This window comes from Sinocyclocheilus rhinocerous, unplaced genomic scaffold (genome assembly GCF_001515625.1).
Source record: "Sinocyclocheilus rhinocerous isolate Xijiao unplaced genomic scaffold, SAMN03320098_v1.1 scaffold308, whole genome shotgun sequence".
In the NCBI taxonomy this organism is placed as follows: domain Eukaryota; kingdom Metazoa; phylum Chordata; class Actinopteri; order Cypriniformes; family Cyprinidae; genus Sinocyclocheilus; species Sinocyclocheilus rhinocerous.
The window spans coordinates 1,166,671-1,188,678 of NW_015664994.1; the positions used below are offsets into that span (position 1 = coordinate 1,166,671).

The window sequence follows — 22,008 nt, forward strand, 5'->3', positions numbered from 1 at the left end:
GACTATATTGACATTTACAACATGCACTGAAGTGGACATTTTAGATTGAATGGGTGATTGAAAGTCATTTCAATCATTATTGTCAGGTCTATATTAAATTAAAATTTTACTTAATGCCAAAGATTAAAATTCCATTTAAAGCTCATCTTATTTTTTGTACCCAGAAATACCCAGCCATTTTCACAGGCTTTTGGCTATATTTTTTATTGACCACCAGATGGTCAATTCTATTTTTGACACTCGCGAAGCTTTGAATCTTTTCCCGAAACAGTCAGAGGAAAGCCTCGGTGCTTCATGAGGCTTCATTTGCCCATCACTACTGCACCTATAGATTGAGCCCTGCCAAGAGCCATACTTAAGTTTCCTCAAGCTCTCTTTGGAAGGAAACCCTTTAGGACCATCCTCTTCGTGGCCATTTACAGTATTCACATCATTTCGTTTACGTTTACTGGGTAAACAGACGGGCGACGTCTCAGTGAATCCATTAATACATTTCAGGTGCGTCTGACAAGCGTTACTGGACTGGAGTCCATTGTGCTCCATGATTCACTAAATACACTAATGTGGACTTTTTATGTAAATTACATGCAGCTACAATTTTTGTGCTTTTAAAAATGATTCAGTGCCACAGGATACTAAATACTAAAAGCCATGATATATGTGATAATGTCTGTATAAAAAGAATTAAAATCAACAATTAATCAATCACATTATTTAGTAGGCTACACACAGATAGAGGCGATTCACAGCAAACACGCACCAAAAATCAAAACACTGAGCCGTGACAAAAAAAAAGTGTTATTTTTAATATTGCCTGACTAAAATGACACATTTTAAATGCGTTTTCTAAAATATATATTAATAATTCGTAGTATATATGCATCTTGAAGTATCATAAAATGTTATTATATTAGGAACGCATTATTTTTAATTATGTATTGATCGTGATAATACACGACTTACTATCAGGCACAAAGTAGCTGGCTAATAGCGGGGGTCCTAGAAGCAGGTCCGACGTGACGTATTTTCCTTTTCGCATGCCTTTTGGATTGAATGTGGCTTGGAGTGATCGTTTGAGGCACATATAATCCTCGATTCCAGTTTAAACATGTTTAAAATTGAGGGACTTGGGCCAAAGATGGACCCGGAGGAGACGAAGAAAAAAATGCGCGAGGATGTCATCACGTCTGTTCGCAACTTTTTGATTTATGTTGCGCTTCTGCGAGTCAGTGAGTATCCAGGCGCTTCATGCGTGTAGCAGGTTAGATCAGATGTGCACGTGTGATCGGTTTAAAACTGGAATTATTTATTAATTATTTTTCACGATGCACAATGTGAGTTGTGTTGATTGATGATCTATTCAGCATTTAATGGGGTCTCCATGGCTATGAATGATAGAGGTCACCTTTAAAGTTAGAGACAGTGTATAGTTAGAGCTTATTCAACTCTGTGTCAAACAGAGCAACGTCTCTTAATGTCAATCAAAAGGTTTATGTTGGTTGAAAATAAGTGGCTTTTTGTTTTTCAGCACCCTATGTTTTGAAGAAGCTGGACAGCATATGAAACTTCACCATGAACAGAAACATTCCCTGCCAGATGAGCATGGAGGACTCCGCTGTACAGTCACTTACCAAGGCAGTTAATGAAGAGATGATGTAACTTTGTATCATTTATTTTATTTAATATTTTTTTACTGGATGCAATTGAATGTACTTGATTTGTTCTCATCCAATCTCAGTTGAAAACTATGGCAAACAAGATTTGTATATTGTCTACCAAAATGTTGTCATGTTCACAATGGTCTAAGCAATAAATCTTTCATCAATTATTCCCATTGACAGAGTTGTTGAGACTAAAACTTCGATTGGATTTATAACATTTACTTTGCTTTAATGTAAATTTAAAATCCCAGTACCCATTGATACATTTGGATTCATTATACTGTGTTATGAGGGTAAAAGCTAAACATGCTACGGACAATTTATGTAATGACTATGACATTTCACATTACATTCAAATCCTGGTGTTTAGAAAATGTGGTTTAACTATTTCTTTAACAAAAACTGCTTCGCCAAGAGATGTCAAATACAGGAATTTTCAATTAATCCTTTATTGTTACAAATTAAATACCTATAACATTCATTCTACTTCAGCTTGGAGTGTAAAAGGACGTTTGAGTGTTGACTTTGAATGTGCAATATCACAGTAGAACAAATGTGCATGTTTAGCATATCAAATTGTCATCTCGTTCCAGTCATGATCAAAATTAACCATGTGAGATGATTTTAATACATGTTTTATCCCTTCTAATCTCATCTAGTTAATGCAGTGGATTTAATGGTTAGATGTATGCTACTGACTTTTCCATTCATATAATGACATATGGCATCTAAATTCCAGAGCACTACAGTTTCAGCTCACTGGGCATTTCAGAGCCCGTCAGGCCTGCCAGCAAGTTGTTTGCCGTCAGTTCGCTCATGACACCACGTGTGGAGTAGGTGGCACTGCCGATATGAGGGAGAACCACTGTAAGACAAAGCAAGACTTGAGTTAGATTACTATTACATGGCTTTTCATTGGCAAAAAATCACACTGTATTGAAGTGGATTTACAATGTACAAGAGCACTAGTGAGATTTAAAAGCTGCTTTTCACTCACCACAGTTTTTAAGGGTCAGCAGTGGGTGGTCGGTGGGCAGAGGTTCAGGGGTTGTAACATCAAGCCCCGCTGCTGCAATCTGACCACTGCTGAGGGCTCCAAACAAGTCCTCTTGATTCACAACCGCCCCTCTAGAGAAAGGAGAATAAAGTATTTTTTCACTTTAGTATTGATTTGAAAAATCGATATATCTGCAGAGCAGATTAAAAGAAAAAAAGAAGAGCCAGTCTACAGAAGAACTGTAATGTTCTTGACAAATATGGGTCAAATATAGCAGTAAAGAATCAAACATGTTCCACTGCTGCTCTGCTTTAACAAGTGTGTTTTACCTGCTGGTGTTGATGAAGATTGACGTTTTCTTCATCTTGCTGAAGAAGGTTTTGTCACAAAGGCCTTGAGTGTCAGGAGTCAAAGAACAAGATACCACCACAAAATCACTCCCTCTCACCAGAGTGTCTAAAGGCACTGAGTGGAGATAATAAAAGAGGCAATCATACAATCTTCATATGCCCTCTGAATAGTTTTATTCCATCTGTATTCATATATTGAGTTGCATCAAGCAATTTCTTGTCTTTTCTTACCATATTCCCCATCAATCTCTTGAGCCTGAGGTTTGGGTTGTCTGCCTGTGTACAGCAGTCTCTTCACTCCAAAAGGCTTTAGTCGCCTTGCAATGGCCAAACCTACAAATCACCAATTAAACAAATCTATTAGAGCCAATGTAATTCTCTCTATAATGATAATGTCTAAACAATTCACCTTCATTGTTTTAACAGCATAAATTGGACGACATATTCAATTATCCAGAGAGATCACGTTACATATGGTAACAGGGTGCTTATTTGTAAAGTGACTTGTTTTCACTATGATTGTCATTGAATTTGTCACTTCATTAAAAGAACAGATGGTGTACATAATAGAGCAGATGCATAGGTAGCTTATTTATGGTAGAGAGAGAAAAAATGAATAATTCATAACTGTACCTATGCGGCCCAAACCAATCACCCCAACAGTACTGCCCGAAAGACCATAACCACACAGCCACAGAGGTTTCCATGTACTCCAGCCGCCACTGAGAGAGATGGGAAATTATATGCCAAAAAAACAGATATTACAGGGGTAATGACTCTTTGTTTTTAAAGATTATGCTTACTAAACATTAAAGGGATAGTCCACCCAAAAATGAAAATTCTGCCATCATTTACTCACCCTTATGTCTTTTTTTTCTTCTGAGGATCACAAAAGAAGATATTTCAAGTAACATTGGTAACCAAACTGTTTAAGTTTCCATTGACTTACATTATGTTTTGCCCAAACAATGGAAGTCAAGAGGAAGCAAAACCGTTTAGTTACCAACATTCTTCAGAATATCTTCTGTGTTCCTCAGGAGAAAGTGCATAAATGATGACAAGAATTTTCATTTTTGGATGGACTATCCCTTTAAGATTGTTGAACATTTGGAATTGATACTACAAAGCTGTGATATATGACACAATGTATTAGAAAAGGTGTTGGACTGACTTTTTCACCTCCTCTACACCCTCGGGAAGACGTCGGCAAGTGGCCAAGAGCAGAGCCACAGTCAGCTCAGCAGTAGCATCTGTCAAAACATCAGGAGTGTAGCCAACTCTTATGCCTCTGGGGCAAAGAAAGATAGTACATGTGTTTAAATTATATAAACATCCTGACTGTGATCCATCATAATCGATCCACTGTCCATTTTCTCACTTTCTGGGGTCAAATCTAATTGCTTACAGAAATGCAAACTTACCGTTTCTTTATCTCATCTATGGCAAGATGGTCAAATCCCACAGAGAGAGTGCTGATCACTTTCAAGTTGGGTCCTGAGAACATTTAATGTGTATTGTCAGTATTACCAAATCAGTATCTTCACCTGCAGTTGTTCTAAAGCGTAAATAGAGATTTGCCTTACCAGCCGCATCCAAGACCTCAGCATCAATTTTGTCTGAGAGTAAACAGAGAAGCCCATGAGCACCTGCCACCCCCTTCAGGAGCTCTGCCCTGGGCACAGGCTCATCCGAGTCCCACACTGACAAATTACACCTGCACATAATTCATAACAAGAGGCATTTAATAAACAAAAACTGCTGATAAAATGTGTGCAAGTTGTTTGCAATAATTTACATTTTGTTCTGCTACATTTAATGTAAAATAACAAAGCATGCAATAAAGCTCGTGACCTAACAGTGTGAGACTGTCGGCATGCTACAAGGTCACTGGTGAAACTTTAAATGCAGGAGTGAAGCCAAACTGTATCTGCCTCCGAAGCTCCTTGAGGTTTACACATGCTGTTAATGAAAACCTTAGCCACCGTAGTTTTGATACGAGCTACTTCATCTCATTAACACTCCAGGGAAAGCATCTCAGACATTGTATAATGCATGCATACGAGATCATAGAAAGTTTCGTACATCCCGGCTTTTTGGAGTATTTTCATGCCCTCCTGCGGAATGCGTCTCGTGACGAACACTTTCAGCATCTGCTGCGCGCTCATCCTGTACAATTAAAGGTGAAACGGATCTGATATATTTCACTACGAAAATGACAACAACAGAAATCCACATACGCTTCCCTATTTACATGGGGTGGTAGCACTAAAAAGTAGGTGACAGTGCGGTAAGGTGTCTCTTTCAGCAGGCTTTCGCGCCATCTAGTGGAGCGGATGGACAGCGCAACTGCGGTTGCTCGCTTTTCTGAGGGCCTTTCTGACGAAGCTTTGATTGGGATTGAAAATGTACTGTAAATTACGACAGGTACATTCAATATTGTGTTTTTAACGCCAAATGTGTTTTGTTTGTTTGATTGAAAATGTATTTTATTCAGGGTTTATTTACCTGTATCTGCATTTTACATATTTTGCTCGTATGACTGTGTTAACTGTACTTAACTGCAGGTTTTTAGGTGTTTATTGGCTTTAGTTCATCGGGAGTGTGGTGAGTGTAAACGGTCAGGGGGTCTGTTGGTTGTCATGACCGCGCTATCTGAATCTCGCGATTTTAACCGGTAAAACACGAACAAACTAAACTAATGCTGATTTACTCGTCAGTATTTAATTCTGTAAAATGTATAAATTACTGACGTCATGCTTTGTGAATATTTCATTCATCATGACAAATGTTGTCATTCACAGTGTCTGCTGCTGGTGCTTGGTGTAACAAAATGTCTAAGTCTGCTTTTATGGCAAGCCGTTTTAGCTTAAAATATTCCAAGCGTTACTCGTCGTAATTGCATTTTTACTAGTAGCAATTCAATTAGAGAGCTCTACAATTAAATTCTTACTAGTAACAATGCCAATTAGAGAGCTCTCTAAATCTATTTTAACTAGTTATAAATACAATAAGAGAGCTCTCTAATTTAATTAGAGAGCTCTGCAATTACATTCTTACTAGTAAGAATTGAATTAAAAAATTATAAATTGAATTGTAAATTCAAAATTTACATTTAGTCATTTAGCAGACGCTTTTATCCAAAGCGACTTACAAATGAGGACAATAAAAGCAGTCAAAACTAACAAAAGAGCAACAATATATAAGTGCAAATGACAAGTCTCGGTTAGCCTAACGCAGTACACGTAGCAAGGTGTATATATATATATATATATATATATATATATTATACACACACACATACACACACACACACACAAAGAAAAACAAGTAGATAGAATAGAAAAAAATAGAAAGCTAGTGTTTGTTTTTTGTTTTTTTAAGAATTGAATTAGAGAGCTCTGCAATTACATTCTTACTAGTAACAATACCAACTAGAGAGCTCTCTAATTCAGTTCTTACTAGTAAAAATGCAATTACGACGCGTAACACTTTATTATTTTAAGATAAAACGGCTTGCCATATGCTTTGAAAGGTGAATGTGTCCCACTGATCTATAATAGAGAACAGTCTTTATATAGATCAGTGGTGTGTGTAACGTACTAGCCTAAACACTATTGATTGTAATTTTGCATATGTTCAGATTCACCTTGTATCTTCTGTGTTTCTTTTTCAGAGGCCATGGACAAGCTTTCTTTAGAGGTCCCAGCTTATGAGTGTATTCATCAGGAAGAGCTTCAGAGGTTTACTGCCAATTTTGGGTCTTTGTTTTTTACCTATTCTTTCCATGGGATTGCCTCCTGACTGAAGAATCTACCAGGAAATTTGTGTTTGACAAAATTCATTTGTGTTTAATTCTGATATTGTGCTTATATGTTTCATATGTTTTCACATATTTTGTATAATTAGTTTTATCTTAATTTTTAAAAGGTTGAAAAGGCTACTAGTCAGTCAGTGGAGGCTGAACGGTCAAAGATCCAAAAATTTCTGCACAGACTGAGTCTGGTTCATGCGCAGGTGAGACCAGTGCAGTGCATATTTCAAACTATTGGACAATAACAATAGCAATACTGATAATTTCCTGCAGTTGCACTGAAATAAACCAAAACTTTCACCATTAAGGTGAGTTATGTAATGTTTTATAAATGTATTTGTGATAATACTGTTGCATATTTAGAATTTTTAATTAATTGTGAGTGAAACTATTATTCTCTCTCCTCATGTGAAGGTCTGATTCTGCATTTTCATCTATTTTAGATTTTAGATTAGGACATAGATTAAACTACACACGAACAAATGTTCAGGTTGTCTAAATAAATTTATACACTGCCTTTCAAACGTTTTGGGAAATTAAGACTTCTATTCAGAATGAACACCTTAAATTGTAAGGACATTTATCAAACTACAAAAGATTGCTATTTCAAAGAAATACTGTTCCTTTAGACATTCTGTTCATCAAAGAATCCTGGAAAAAGAATCATGGTTTCCACAAAAATATTATGCAGCACACCTGTTTTCAGTATTGATAGCAGTAAGAAATGTTTCTTGAGCACCAAATCAGCACATTAGAATGATTTCTGCAGGATGATTTCTGTGACAATTTAGACTGAAATAATGACTTGTTTTAAAATGATATTTGAAAATATAAAAAAAATTATAATATAATCTTATTGACCCCAAACTTTTGAATGGTATAGTGTAAATTATAATAATAATTAAAGCTGCAAGCAGCGATGAAAGGGCCCTCGCACCCGGGCTCACCGCCACCCGGTGGCTTTTGGAAAAGAGCAAAGAGTGGGCAATATGCATTTAAAGTGGTAAATATAAGAGGAATATGTCAAAGTCATTTATATGCGCCAAACTTCCTGCTGCCAGCTGGTGGCGCTATGATTAAATAAACTTGTTTTTTATACATTTGTTGCTCTTATTCTTCTCTGCAAGTAATGATATGTTACAGGTCTACTTATTAAACCCACTCTTTTTTATTTTTAAAAACAGTTTGGGTGTAATTGTCCTTATTTGCTCTTTTATTGTGGAGAGACAGGAAGTAAAGTTTCAGTGATGGATCACAGCATTACTATAGACACTGCCAAATACGGACAGTCAGTTCCTGCAAATTTGTATTAAATAGAACAGCTTATTGGCAAGCAGAATCAACACCCCAGATTGGTCATTCAGTTTTAACATACTAAATATCTCTACTTGCATTTTGTTTGTCTTTGCACATCTTATTTCTGTGATTTTATTACGAAGGAGTCCATTCTCTGTACGGTGTCTCCCGTCCTGTCCACAAATGCACCCAGTATTGGGAGACACACTGAGCTGTGTGCTTCCCACCGACACAATAGAGGCTGGACTGTGTGGGGAAATGAACATGGTTACCATGGCAACACCTGCACCCTGTATGGATCAGTATTCCAACTGGCCCACTCGTCTCTCATGCATACGGATATCCTTTGTAATGTTCACATAAATATCGTTATTACAATTTAAGAGCATGCATGATTTTAGGCTATCTGCCCTGTCTTAATTGTGATTCCAAAGCTGTGTTTTCCTTAACATTCAGTACACATGTTAGTGTACAGTCCATGCCTTTAATGCAACAAACACAGACGAGTTTCCTCCAGACTTCACTCTCCTGGGCAGATCTCGGCCTTTCTAGAGTCTGTTGTATGGGAGCACAAAGCATCCAGGGTAAATTATAGGACTAAATGGGGAGAAATTGGGGATACTAAGAGTAAATTCCCTCACTGTGTTATAATTTTATGGATGAAAGCCTCGCTGCAAAGCATAAAGGGCACTGTGCTACAAATCACTGTTGGCTTTGAGGCTAGAATTGTTCAGACAGTTTTCCAGCTTGTGTATATATTATTTAATTCTGGCTTTTCTCTTTATAGGATCTCTGTGTTCTGATGTAGAATTCTCTCTTGAAACTGACTACAGTCAGGAAACAAGATGTAGTTATACTGTACAGCAGAACATTGAGTCAGAATGGAGCCATGCTGTTGAACAGACTCTGACTGTCTTCATTTTCGCTCAGTACTCTGACCCTTTCCGCTCCCAGATCTCCGACTTCATAAGTGAGTCACATTTGCTTTCCCGATCATATAGACATCTTGAGATGGGTCATAATATTTTGAAATTCTGCTTTTAAATGTGTCGGCAGTGAGGAGGTTTTCGAGAGACACTTGGATGCAGTTCTTTGGTACAATGGCGATCAAGTGAGGGTGACTCTACAGTCAACCCTGAAAAACACACTGAAAGAATGTCAGTGAAGACATGTTGTAAGATTCTTCTGTTAACTTCATTTTTAAATTAAGTTTACTTAAATTACCATTCAAAAGTTTGGGAGTCAGTAGATGGTTTTAAGAAATTAATCATTTTATTTTTGACACATTAAAGACAGTAAAGACTTTTACAGTGTTACAAAAGCTTTCTATTTCAAATAAATGCTGTTCTTTTGACCTTTCTATTCATCAGAGAAAACTGAAAAAAAAGAACAACAGAAAAAAAACATGAAAAAAATTGTCTTGAGCACCAAATCAGCATATTAGAATGATTTCTGAAGGATTGTGACACTGAAGACTGGAGTAATGGCTGCTGAAAATTCAGTTTTGCCACCACAGGTATAAACTATAGTTTAAAAATTAATTTTAAAAAAATTTTAATTTTAATTTAATTTTTTTACATTGTATAAAAGTTTACAAACCTATTGTTTTTACTTTTGTTTTATCAAATAAAGGCAGCCATGGTGAACATAAGAGACGTTTTTCAAAAATCAATTTTAAAAAATCTTACCGACCTCAAACTTTTGAACATATACATGTAGTGACACTACAGCCATTAGTCATTGTTTATAGACCACTGAACCATACATCTTTTCTGTGTATACTTTAGGCTAGGCAGAGGTTGGATTCTGTCATACCCATTGTGTAACTTTCTTGACATTTTTTACCCATTTATACTGGCTCCCAAGACACCCTATTTTATGTGTCATTCCACTTCTTATTCTTAAGAACAGTGCTTACTTGTGAAAGTTGTAAAAAAAATTTAAAACTGGGTTTGTTTTAGGTCAAGAGCACCAGCGAGTTACGTGTCTCACTATGACAGTCTCTTCAAAGCATTGTGGATGGGCGCTTTGCTCCAAGGCGCGTGTGTAGTAACGAAAAGGTGCTTTTGCAAAGCTTCTTTCAGATTATTTCATTTCTGTGTTCATGATTTTGTCTTTGAACATTTGTGATTTTAATGTCCTCACAAAGTGGTGGAGGCTGTTAGCTCTTAACAGAGTAGTCTTTACGGCTGGGGCCTGGGAGGAAGGTACGTTTTTGAGTGAGTTTAATAGTCTTCATACAATAATTCTTCCTAGAACTTATCTGATTCTGGGAATTCTGTCATTAGCCTATAATTGTTCTCATTTCATGTCTTTTGGGGGTTATTGATTTTAAAGCGCCACAGAAATCATTAATAGAGTTGGCTGAGGTTGTTATATTTTGAAAGATGTTGATTCATCCTTTTTTAGAGTTTGAAAATCCACCAACTGTCTTCTAAGAGGATTCACTGTGACCTTCAATACTCAAGCTTTATCCCCAAGAAGAGACAAAGTTCAGAGATGTTCTCTGAGAATTCAGACACCTTCATGAACAGTGTCTTTGAGGCAGCAAACATCCAGAGAAATCCCCTGTCCCCAAAACAGATTCCTCAAAGTCAGCCAACCAGAATGATCACAGACAAACCCTCAGCACTGAGCCTGGCTAAACTGAAAAATGAACAGGTGGATAACTCTAAAATTATTGGGAATACTGTATGCCATTTGTTCAATCTGACATGTAGCCCAGAAGAACGCAATCACAAAAAGATGTCTATACAGTACAATGCATATCCTAGCTGTTTTGTTATCTCTCTTTGTGAAGGTGGAGAAGCAGTGGCTTCAAGAGCTTGAAAACTTTTCTGAATGGGACTGACGAAAATACAGTTTGCTCACGTCTTCAAGACATATGTTGAAAAATGTTTTTCCTTTATACATCTTTGTATATTCAAATGTACTGTGTAAGTTTCAAAGATACAGTTTTTGTTGTAATTTAATTGTATGTTTTTTTTATTATTTATGTTTATTTATTTTGTAGGCTACATTAAAATTCACAAGGAATGTATCCTTATTTTTGTGTTAAATGTATATTCTGGACATATACACTAATGACTACTGTATATGTTTCTCATCTTAAAACCATTTTGTTCTTGTACTTAAATGTTTAAAAAGTTAAAAAATTATTATTATTATAAACTGGGCCGAGATGAATTTCCAAAACCAAATCTTTAATTTCCTATTTTTAAATAAGGAGTCAGACCAACTTAGCAACCAGCATAGGATGTATAATTATGTTAGTTTAAAACTTCACAAATTAAGAACGTGATCAATTTTGACTCTTTTAAATAGTTGTATAGTCTTATAGATATCTTAACAGCACTGCTCCAGTGATGGGCGCAGTTTCAAACACTGTTGCCAACTAATTTTCAGGGGAAGTTGCTAAAGGAAGGTCGATTTGTTGCTAAAAACTAACGCGCTCTCGTTCAATGACTCATGATCTCGCGAGCTCTCCGTCTTCACTGCTTTCGGTGTTGGTACTATTTTGTTATGGACTGTGTTGAGTTAGCCGCCCACCACTAGTAAATAATGGATCGAGCTTCATAAAGGTAAATAATACCTAACGGATTGTCTGTATTTCAGCTTCTGTGTGTAATATGTCTATAATTACCTCAGCAACTGTAGCATCTTGCTAAGATGTAGCTGTCATGCTAAGCTAACTGAAAAGCACCGGCTGCAGTCAGATTCAGTTAGCAGTGTGTTGTTTTCAGAGCGGCAGTCTTCACTTAATCTGGTCGAAATTAAAGCAGTCGCACGTTAAAACATCTGCTGCTTGGCTCGGGGACGCGTTGTCAGGATATCAAGCCGGGTACCGATGTCATTGGGTGGTAATTCTACGCTTAAACTGATCTAGAAAAGCATGCAAGTGTTTATACTGTCGGAACTGGTTTTAAATGTTTCCTACTTTTGAATTTTACTGAATTAAAACGGTTTTATGTAACTGTAGTTCTCTTTGAACTTACTGTCACATTTAGCTAATTGGCTGATGTAGTGTTCAAAATGTGAGATAGATAAGATGGGTGGATAGATTGATAGATGGATAGTTGGAACAACAGATAGATAGATAGATAGATAGAACTGTCACTATGATTGTGGACAACATTTGTTTAGACAGGTTCTATTAAAGTCCTGTGTAATGTGTGGAGTTTTGTGCATAGAGATTTCTTGTGGATGGTCACATGATCAATCACGTTGCTCTAATAGGCTTAATCTGATGTTTGTAGACCAGTCCACTCTCCCCCTTTTTTACTGTATATGTTTCATTGTTGTTGATTATCACATACATCCAGGGACATCTATTTACTAACATAATGCACTGTAAATGTCCAGCAGGATTCAGTGTGTTTCTCCTGGACTTGCCACAGAGAGGATGTTCCCCTGCTTGGCCCACAGACCATGGCAAGTCCTCTGCCGGGTCTACCTGCTACAACGAGCCCCTTTATCTCAGAGACCCTCTAAAATAGCAAAGCCATGTTTTGGTGAGAGCTTCACGCAGTGTCATTTGCATGTTTTGTCAACATAAGGACTGAGAGACTAGAGGATGTGTGTATTTAATTTTGTGTTTCATATGTTGTCACTCAACATTGGTAGTTTTAATAATTCTAGACTAGATCCAGAAATCATTCAGATTACGTAACTTGTGAGTCGTGATACTCCATAGGTTGGCAAAGTGGAGAAGGTGTGCACAAACTCTGGTTTAGCTTCCCCGATTCCAGAGTCACTTCCTTAACGTGGACACAGATTCAGAACTGTTCCACAACAGGCAGTGATAAAGACGGCTCTCCAGCAGGCCCTGTAGAGCCAAAGCCCACTGAGAAAGAACAAGCTGCACAGCCCTCTGCAAAATCAGCTGGTAATGATTTTTAGCATTATTTGATGTTTGTTCATAGGCATTTGAATGATGTCTAAAGTGTGCTTCTTTATGCTAATTTCTATAAACCATTTGTTTCTTAGGTTTTTCTGAGTAAATGTAAATAAACAGTGTTTTATAAATGTATTTATAAATTATGTAATGTATGTGTGGTAATTATGATTTATTCTAACTGTTAATGGATTTTAATCAATTAATTTGTCTCTTTTTTGCATTTCAGGTTCCAAACCTCAAGGTCTGATGAAAGCACAGAGCATTCAAGTGAAAGGTAGTGCAGTCTTGTTATACACACAGACACTTTGTAGCACCTTTCGGTCCAATAAAATTGTATATCGTGATTCTATGTATTTGAACTATCTTGCATGTTTCTTGTGTTTTCAGTACGGGCTGTCCTGAAAAAAAGGGAATATGGCACCAAATACACCCAGAATAATTTCATCACTGCAGTCAGAGCTATGAACGAGTTCTGCCTCAAACTCTGGTACCTTTAGGAAGTAGAGCTTTGTAGTTCACTTTGTAGTCATCCAGTTTGCTGCCCTTCCACCATGTTTACATTAAATCTATGCATTTTTGTGTGTTCAAAGTGACCTTGAGCAGCTTAGAAAAATCAGTCGACGTAGTCCCCATGATGACACGGAAGCCTTCACCGTCTTCCTGCGATCAGATGTGGAGGCAAAGTATGTACAACTGTCTTCTTATACTACCATTCGAAAGTTTGGGTTAGTAAGATACATTTACATTAACACTTACAGTTATTACTAGAAATCAAATTCCAAATAAATGCTGTTCTTCTGAACTTTTTATTTAGCGAAAAATACTGACCGTTTCCACAAAAATATTAAGCAAAAATATTTTACTGTATTTTTGATCAAATAATTGCAGCCTTGATGAGCATAAACAGTATAAAAATGTACTGACTTCAGCCTTTTCAATGGTAGTGTACTGTATATACCTTTGGGCATCATGCACAAGGATCTGAAATTATGAGTAGAGAGATCAATTAGCATGTTTCGGTGTCTTGATTTAGAGCGCTGGATGTATGGGGAAGTCAAGAGGCACTTGCTAGAGAGAGGAATCTCAGGAAGGAGGTGGAAAGGGAATACCAGGAAAGTATGTAATTCTCTCCTCATTTACTGCATGATCTGCATTCTGATGTTTTCATGTCATCTGCTGTCTAAATGAGCATTTGTCTTTCTCTTTCTCATAAGACATATTTAGAAATCAGAAGCTGTTGAAGGAGTACAAAGACTTCTGGGGGAACACAAAGGTAAAACAAGTTCAAGCCTGTTGCTATGATTTTTATGTTTTGTTACTAGTGCCTGGGTGTAACCAGTCCTCGTGATTCATGATATTCCTCAGGTTCTTCTGTCTCTTTCTTCCATTGTACCTTTCTTGACATTTTTTCCATATTCATATCTTCATGCTGCTCCTAATTCAACCTCAAAGCAGAGCATAACGATGAGTACAGTTAGCTACCTGTGTTTTTTATCATTTTTGTCTCCTATAGCCTCGGTCTAGGAAGAGAGTGACATTTCTACAAGGGCCGGGAAAAGTAGTGATGGTGGCTATATGCATGTAAGTTTTACCAGCCTCATGCTATCTAGCTATTAGATTAAGGATATTGAGTTAAAAGACATGTGCTCCCACATGAGGCCTGACCCACCCTGACTGGAAAAATTCCATATTATTCACTCCGGTCCGCTAATGTGTTATTTCGCCAACACTTCGTGGCCTATGTATACTAGCTTGCTTGATTTACGTTAGTTAGGTGCATTTACGCGTTATGTTAAGCGTTTCCCGCGTGAGGTATTTTGTGTTGTAGTTGCCATGATGTTCACCCATGCACGAAAGTTGACGAAACTACTACGATGGTACTTCAACGTTTCACAGACGCACCGTGAAATTAATGTTGAATTGCTTTGCTTGTTAAGATAATGTAAACCCATGAGGCAAGAAAAACGTGAAAGCATATTCATATATCTTAAAACTTACGGTTACATGAGCCATAAGCTCTTTTCAATAAAATCCATGCAAAAGTTAATATCAGATCATTTTAGAATACAGTACAGGATGTACTGAATATTCTTCAGTTTTATGCAAAACAGAAATACGACAAACAGAATATCAGATCTCTGTCATATGGCCAAAAAAAATGCTTTTTTGCATAGTTGTGTTTGACACATAAAACTGTAACAATGTATCTTATGAGGTAACACGATGTAAATTGCTCTCACTTGAAATGTGTCCCCACATTAAGTCCTTGAATTTGAGGGTTTTGGACCTGGAAAGTCCTTGAAAGGTCCTTGAATTTTAAGTTAACCAAGGTGTGGGAACTCTGTATTACTGTTTTGAGCATCAGTGTATTTGTGCATCATGTGGAGATATAAATGTCTAATTAAATTTTTTCAAAATTGCAGAAATGGACTGAATTTTTTCTTCAAGCTGTTGGCGTGGGTTTATACAGGATCTGCCAGTATGTTTTCAGAAGCCATCCACTCACTGGCTGATACCTGCAATCAGGTAAGTTGGCATTCATGTCCGTATAACCACCTTTGACCTGAATGACATGCCTACAAAAGATGGTGTATGATTTAAAAATAAATAACATAGACATATATACTTGTTCATTCATTCAATTAATCTCTTATACTCTCTCTTTCACAGGCTCTTCTTGCACTAGGCATCAGCCAGTCTGTCCGGAACCCAGATGCCATCCATCCGTACGTACAGCTCATACAGGTTGATCCCTCCATGTTGCCCTCTGGTTATGTGGTCATGTCTAAGCCAACTGTCCTGTATTGTTAAAGGTACGGCTTCTCCAACATGCGTTACATCGCCTCTCTCATCAGCGGAGTCGGAATCTTCATGATGGGTGCTGGCTTGTCCTGGTATCACGGCATTATGGGACTCCTGCACCCTCAGCCAATAGAATCACTGCTCTGGGTTAGTAGCACTGGGTTAGAACTTGTAGATATACAAAATAATATTAAGTCTGTGATGTTACATTACCATTTGAAAGTTTGGTGTTGGTAAGATTTTAAGGTTGTATTAGATGATCAAATATACAGAAAAATCCTAATATTGTGAAATATTACAATTTTGTATTACCGTTTCTATTGGACTATATTTCAAAATTTTATTTATTCCTATGATGGCAAAGCTGAATTTTCAAGCTTCAGCATCATGTGATCCTTCAGAAATCATTTTAATATGCTATCTTAAGCTATCTGCTTAAGAAACATCTTATCATTTTTGAAAACAGCTGTGCTGGTTGATATTTTTGTGGAAAATGTGATACATTTATTTTCAGGATTCTTTGATGAATACAAAGTTAAAAAAAAAAAAAGAGCAGCATTTACTTGAAATAGAAATCTTTGTAGCATTATAAATGCCTTTACTGTCACGTTCTATAAGTTTAATCTGTCCCTGCTGAATAAAAATTGGAATAAATAAGTCTTACTGACATCAAACTTTTGAACAATTGTGTATAGCTGTTTTTTTTTTATTGTCTTTTGCAGGCTTATTGTATTTTAGCAGGATCTCTGGTATCTGAAGGAGGTGAGATGTGGTTTCCTGTGCCATATTTTCAATAACATTCAGAAAGGTCTGTCACTATTTTAATATCATCTGTCTGCTGATTCCCCATAAAGCTACACTATTGGTGGCCATTAACGAGATCAAGAAGAGTTCACGTAAACAAGGCTTGTCTTTTTATGAGTACGGTATGTATCTTTGGTTAACTCTTCTGTTGGCCTTTTATGTTATTTGATTGTGATTTGTAGTTTTGACACAGTTTGGAGATGATCAGTTTGATAATTCTTGTTTGTTTGTTTGTGTACCACAGTGATGCAAAGTCGAGACCCCAGCACTAACGTGGTCCTGTTGGAGGATGCTGCTGCTGTGGTCGGGGTGGTGCTGGCAGCTGGATGTATGGGACTAACGTCTCTTACAGGTATTTAAAATAAATGCAAGAATGATATATCATACATTTGACATCAGGAAAGTAAGTGTCATTGTACCTGACCCTCCTGTTTAATGCTAACTGTTTTTCTTTCCTGTTTCTGCGGTCTCTACTACAGGGTCAAGTTTAATAAGCATATGGGACTGAGCTTTATCCCCTTTGTAAAGAGCAGTTGATGTTCTTTTTAAGCTTTGTAAATCCAGCTCTATACATCTGTGCTAACACAAAGTCAACACCTACGGATGTCCAGAAGCTTGTTCCTCTTGCCCTGTGGTTTTCATGGCTTTGTGGAAAATTTGCGTAGAGATCTGGATAATGCTCTATTCAGTAAACCTGCTTTCATGCTTGAGAACAGTGCTGATGGCGGTTTCAGCTCAGTTTTTTTATCCGGTGCTTACTACAGTTGTATTTTATTGAAGTGTAATCAACCATGAAACTAAAGGCAGTGTTATTTTACATAGCAGGGCTTAAAAAAAAAAAAAGAAATAGCACTTTTCGTTGTACCACTAGAGGTCTCTATTGTGCCATTAAAGACTGCTGTGTACTAATTCACATAGACTATAGTTCAAAAGTTTGCAATCAGTAAGGTTTTTTCTTTTGAAATAAGAGTCTTATGACCTTCCAAGTCGATATTTGATAAAAAATACAGTAAAAACAGTACAATTGTGAAATATTATTAAATATAAAATTAAATTAATTAAAAATAAAAATATTTAAAAAATGTAAAACATGTACTAACACATTGCGCCTTTTCCATTACACCATGGGTTGTGTTATTCATGGCAGATGCTATATTCAGTTGTCAGTATGTCAGCTGGCCCCTTTGATTTGGGTTGCACTCATATTAGTCTCACGCATTATTTACTGAACATGACATTCAATGCATTTAATGCCTCTCTTTTTCTCCCCCTTCATAGGTAACCCCTACTATGACAGTCTGGGTTCTCTGGGTGTGGGCACCCTGTTAGGAACAGTGTCTGCATTCCTCATCTACACTAACACAGAGGCTCTGCTGGGCCGCTCCATCCAGGCCGAGCATGTGCAGAAGCTCACAGAGTTTCTAGAAAATGACCCTGCTGTCAGGTCAGTGCTTTGTCCCTGCCTCTCTCCACTGTATGTGTCCTCTACGTGTACCCACAGTCTGCATAATAAGAGCTTCATCAGCAAACAAGCTGCCATCTTACAGTTCATAACAATACTTTAACAAGGAGGCAGAAGCAGTCTGCTTCAAATGCTTTTCAAATTCAGGCAAGCATCACATCCTGACACGTAAGCTTGCTCAGACAGAGTTGCATCAGTGCTTGTTCTTGCTTTGATGAAATTAGATTTGATGTCCTCACTTCAGGTCATTTTGTCTCCAGGGCGATTCATGATGTCAAAGCCACAGATATGGGGCTGAGCAAAGTGCGCTTCAAGGCGGAGGTGGACTTTGATGGGCGGGTGGTGACACGCTCATACCTGGAGAAGCAAGACATTGAACAGATCCTCAGTGTACGTGCTGAGAGACAAGGCTTCTGCTGTGATGTAGATCATCTGACGTGACTCAAGTGTTCGTTTCAAGTCTATCCATGGTTGCATAGAAGTTACTAAACTATTAGCACTATTAGCAAACAAATTCATGGTAGTTTTTGCTGATGAATCATCTTTTTGGGAGCTCTACATATTAATAGTGTAACTATCTGTGCTTCTAAATTGTGTGCGTTTGGCCTGCAGGACATTCAGCAGGTGAAGACGCCAGAGGAGCTGGAGAACTTTATGTTAAAGCATGGGGAGAACATTATTGACACCTTAGGAGCAGAGGTGGACCGTCTAGAGAAAGAACTTAAGGTATCTGATAAGATCACACTCATAAAAAGCTCTTAATTGGCGTCTATGGTTCTATGAAGAACCTTTAACAAACATGGAACCTTTCTATTGTACAAAAGGTTCTTTACAGTGGAAAAAAATAAAATATAAATATTTTTTACGCTAAGAAAACAATGCTTTGTTTTTGTATCTTTAAGAACTGTTCACTGAGAGGTTCTTTGGCAAGCCATAAATGGTTCTTTTTTAGCCTTTATTTTTAAGAATGTGTAATTCAAATCTCTCTGTGTCTCCATCCTGACACTCCTTCAGTAAAACTGACCTGCAAGATGTAAGGTTAGCTGTCAGAATAATTCAGCTATACCTTCAGCAGATACCACACTCATGATTGTTTGAAGCCACACATAGAGGAAATCAGTTCAGCTATTTGGTCACCACTGTTCAAATAAATCAAAGTGAAACCTTCCAGTTTCACTCTCCATTGTTTAATTTTGGAAAAAGGAAAATCAGATTTGATGTTTCGCAGACAACACTGTAATTGCTTTTTCACACTGTATATGATGTAATGGCAGATGGCGAGAAAGTTAAATGCAATAATATTTAATTTTTTATATATAATAAATTCAATATAAATTTGAATTTATATACGTTATTTTTGTTCTAATGTTGTTAGAATTAACCGAATTTACAAAAAGGAGATTTATTTCGAAATCATACATTAAAGGCAGAGTAAGTGATTTTTCAAAAACACTTTAGAAAACTGATTCGGGCCGAATCGCAAAACAAACTTGTAGCCATTAAAAGTTTGGGGTTGGTAAGGACTTTTTTATTGTTTTGAAAGACATATCTTCTGCTCATATAGGCTGCATTTATTTGATCTAAACACAGTAATATTTTTAAATATTGTTACGATTTAAAATATATTTTCAATCTTAATGTATTTTAACATGTAATTTATTCCTGTGATGGCAAAGCTGAATTTTCAGCAGCCAATGCTCCAGTCTTCAGTGTCACATGATCCTTCAGTACACTGGTGCTCAAAAAACATTTTAACATTTATTATTATCAACATTTAAAACAGTTTAATATTTTGTGGAAACCATGATACATTTTTTCAGGATTCTTTGGTGAAGAGAAAGTTCAAAAGCATTTTTTGAAGTTTACATTTTTTGTCGAATTGAATGTTTTTAAGAACAAGTTAGTACTTACTATTCCTCATTTTTCCTTGACTGACTCCTGCTCTGTATCTCCAACAGCAACGTAATCCTGAGGTGCGACATGTGGATCTGGAGATTTTATAATGTCATGACACATTGCCGAATGGGGATCAGGATGGAGTGGAAGGAAAACGAAAACTAATCAAACCTCGAGCGACCATGATCACCCCATGCTTTCCAACCAGCCAATCAGCTGAGGTCTTATGATGCACCTATCACACATCAACCAAGCACTCTAACCTGTGCATGGTTTCAGTAGCTGTTAAAATAGCAGAACCATAGCCAAATCAGAGAGGACTCCATCTGGACATGGCTAATAAATTATTATTTTACAATCAATGGCTTTCAGATATGTGGTAGTTTGTACCATCAGAGCTTTGAAATCATGTCCATGGATTGTAAAAGGACCAGTCTTATTTCATTTTACAGTTTGCATGCAAAGCAGCATAAACACTAATATTTTACAACAGTTCTCGCATTAACACCACGATATAACCATAAATAGTAAGCTTGAAGGGTAAAGCGTCCATTCTGCTAGATGAAAGCACTGGTTTAAATTATATGTAAAAGTTTCCCATGTTACTCCACTGTTTTTTTTTAAATGCACAGAGATGATGGCGTGTTCAAACAATGCCATTGTCATTGAATGAAGTAAGCTGATTTATTGATTATTCATGAGTGAGTTACAAAAATTAACAGCAGTTTTAATCTACTTCAAAAAAAAAAAAGAAAAAGGTCCAGTTTAAATTGATGTTTAAATCGGTTTAAAAAAAACTTTTATAATTACCACTTATTCAAAATAGATAAAAAATAGTACTAATAACAGAGTAAAAAAGTGTGTTCTAAACTATATTGATTTATTATATCCACATTTATCAGTAATAAGAGAACATAGAATCAAATTTAGAACAACAGGTATCCATGGCCCACCTCAGCCCCCTCAACTGATGAAGACTACTCAGATCTTCACATCCTTCCTATACTAAAAGTACTAATGTCATTATGCTGCTTTTGGGACTGTTCATCTGTTTATGCTGTAATTTTGTGTCACTGAATGAAAGCAATTGTAGATGTCCAAAAACAACTCTGTTTCTAAAGTCATTGGTGGCATTGTTGAGTTGCCAACCTAGTTTGTGAACACTAACCCAAGTGTTTTTTTTCCCCATTGTAAATAATACTCGACTGAAAATACAACATTCTGATTTTGATATCTGAAAAAGAAGCATTCAGTCCGTTTAAATTCTCTCAGTATACATGCAAACAGTATATTTTGTGGTAGTTACATGCTCTCTTTTGCTGACGTCTAGCCTATGCAATGTTTTTAAACATTGTAATTTAATCAGAGCTTCAAAATTTTCCCTTAGGAACAGTCAGACATGGATGAAGTTAAAAGATTAGTTTTGGAAAAGGCTTTAAGAATATATATTTTAAATATGTTTATTTGACAGATTGTTGTTTGGTTAAATATTTGAGCTGTTTGGAGCTACTGAAGAACATGATGAATAAATTGCAATTAATTTATTAAACCACTGAATATTTGTCTTTTTTACTGACAAAATATATCAGATTTTTCCTTTTTTTAAGGAATTAATGCTTTTATTCCACAAATGATGAATTAAATTAATAAAAAGTTACATTAAATGCAGTTAGAATGTTACAAAACATTTTGTATTTCAAAATTTGAAAATCTTTTTCGAAATCTTTTGAAGTTTCTTTTCATATATATATATATATATATATATATCCCAGAATTCCCTGCATGACGCTTCATATTTTGTTTTTTTTTGTTGAAATAACATTTTTTCTTTCAGTTGTGTACATTAGGGTTTAATTTTACATCTAATGTTGTTAAATGAATGTTTATTGCATTATCTCAGTTTTATGTGCGTCACCATGATGAGGTTTAATGTTTGTGTGAATGACTGTGCACCTTCTATATAAAATAATTGCCCTCCTCAGCTCTAGAAAAGCTGTTTGTGATGAGCTTTGGTTCATCATGTGACTTTCTC

General features: G+C 36.5%; 4 protein-coding genes across 9 annotated transcripts; 3 read left to right on the forward strand and 1 right to left on the reverse strand.

The window, feature by feature from the left end:
* Nucleotides 1-290: 290 nt before the first annotated feature.
* Nucleotides 291-1,609, forward strand: LOC107730678 (mitochondrial import receptor subunit TOM5 homolog). 2 transcript variants are annotated; one of them, XM_016541551.1, is made up of 3 exons: nt 291-498; nt 1,102-1,229; nt 1,529-1,609. In XM_016541551.1, the coding sequence occupies exons 2-3, from the start codon at nt 1,109-1,111 to the stop codon at nt 1,561-1,563; spliced, it is 156 nt and encodes a 51-aa protein (XP_016397037.1). In that variant the 5' UTR covers nt 291-498; nt 1,102-1,108; the 3' UTR covers nt 1,564-1,609. The 2 variants fall into 2 exon arrangements, with proteins under 2 accessions (XP_016397037.1, XP_016397036.1); XM_016541550.1 differs by lacking the exon at nt 291-498 and having other exon boundaries at nt 975-1,229.
* LOC107730677 (glyoxylate reductase/hydroxypyruvate reductase-like) lies at nt 1,543-5,281 on the reverse strand. Its single transcript, XM_016541548.1, has 9 exons — nt 5,091-5,281; nt 4,592-4,722; nt 4,430-4,502; nt 4,180-4,296; nt 3,642-3,730; nt 3,240-3,341; nt 2,988-3,123; nt 2,659-2,789; nt 1,543-2,526 (listed from the first exon to the last, which is right to left on the reverse strand). Exons 1-9 carry the CDS (start codon nt 5,171-5,173, stop codon nt 2,405-2,407), a joined length of 984 nt encoding a protein of 327 aa, XP_016397034.1. The 5' UTR covers nt 5,174-5,281; the 3' UTR covers nt 1,543-2,404.
* Nucleotides 5,282-6,686: 1,405 nt separating this feature from the next.
* LOC107730647 (uncharacterized) lies at nt 6,687-10,966 on the forward strand. The gene is given in 13 exon segments (XM_074560144.1): nt 6,687-6,707; nt 6,936-7,022; nt 8,046-8,107; nt 8,259-8,468; nt 8,584-8,699; nt 8,903-9,089; nt 9,172-9,289; nt 9,903-9,935; nt 10,077-10,175; nt 10,265-10,322; nt 10,525-10,540; nt 10,542-10,776; nt 10,916-10,966. Coding segments are annotated over 13 exon segments (1,293 nt in total).
* Nucleotides 10,967-11,578: 612 nt separating this feature from the next.
* On the forward strand, nt 11,579-21,521 carry slc30a9 (solute carrier family 30 member 9). 5 transcript variants are annotated; one of them, XM_016541543.1, is made up of 19 exons: nt 11,579-11,696; nt 12,478-12,626; nt 12,809-13,000; nt 13,239-13,286; nt 13,400-13,499; nt 13,603-13,695; nt 14,046-14,128; nt 14,227-14,285; nt 14,526-14,593; nt 15,436-15,538; nt 15,683-15,738; nt 15,826-15,961; nt 16,537-16,576; nt 16,669-16,740; nt 16,863-16,970; nt 17,897-18,062; nt 18,341-18,470; nt 18,693-18,806; nt 20,039-21,521. In XM_016541543.1, exons 2-19 carry the CDS (start codon nt 12,518-12,520, stop codon nt 20,081-20,083), a joined length of 1,722 nt encoding a protein of 573 aa, XP_016397029.1. In that variant the 5' UTR covers nt 11,579-11,696; nt 12,478-12,517; the 3' UTR covers nt 20,084-21,521. The 5 variants fall into 5 exon arrangements, with proteins under 5 accessions (XP_016397029.1, XP_016397030.1, XP_016397031.1 ...); XM_016541544.1 differs by having other exon boundaries at nt 12,481-12,626; XM_016541545.1 differs by lacking the exon at nt 11,579-11,696 and adding an exon at nt 11,865-11,975.
* The last annotated feature ends 487 nt before the right edge of the window (nt 21,522-22,008 follow it).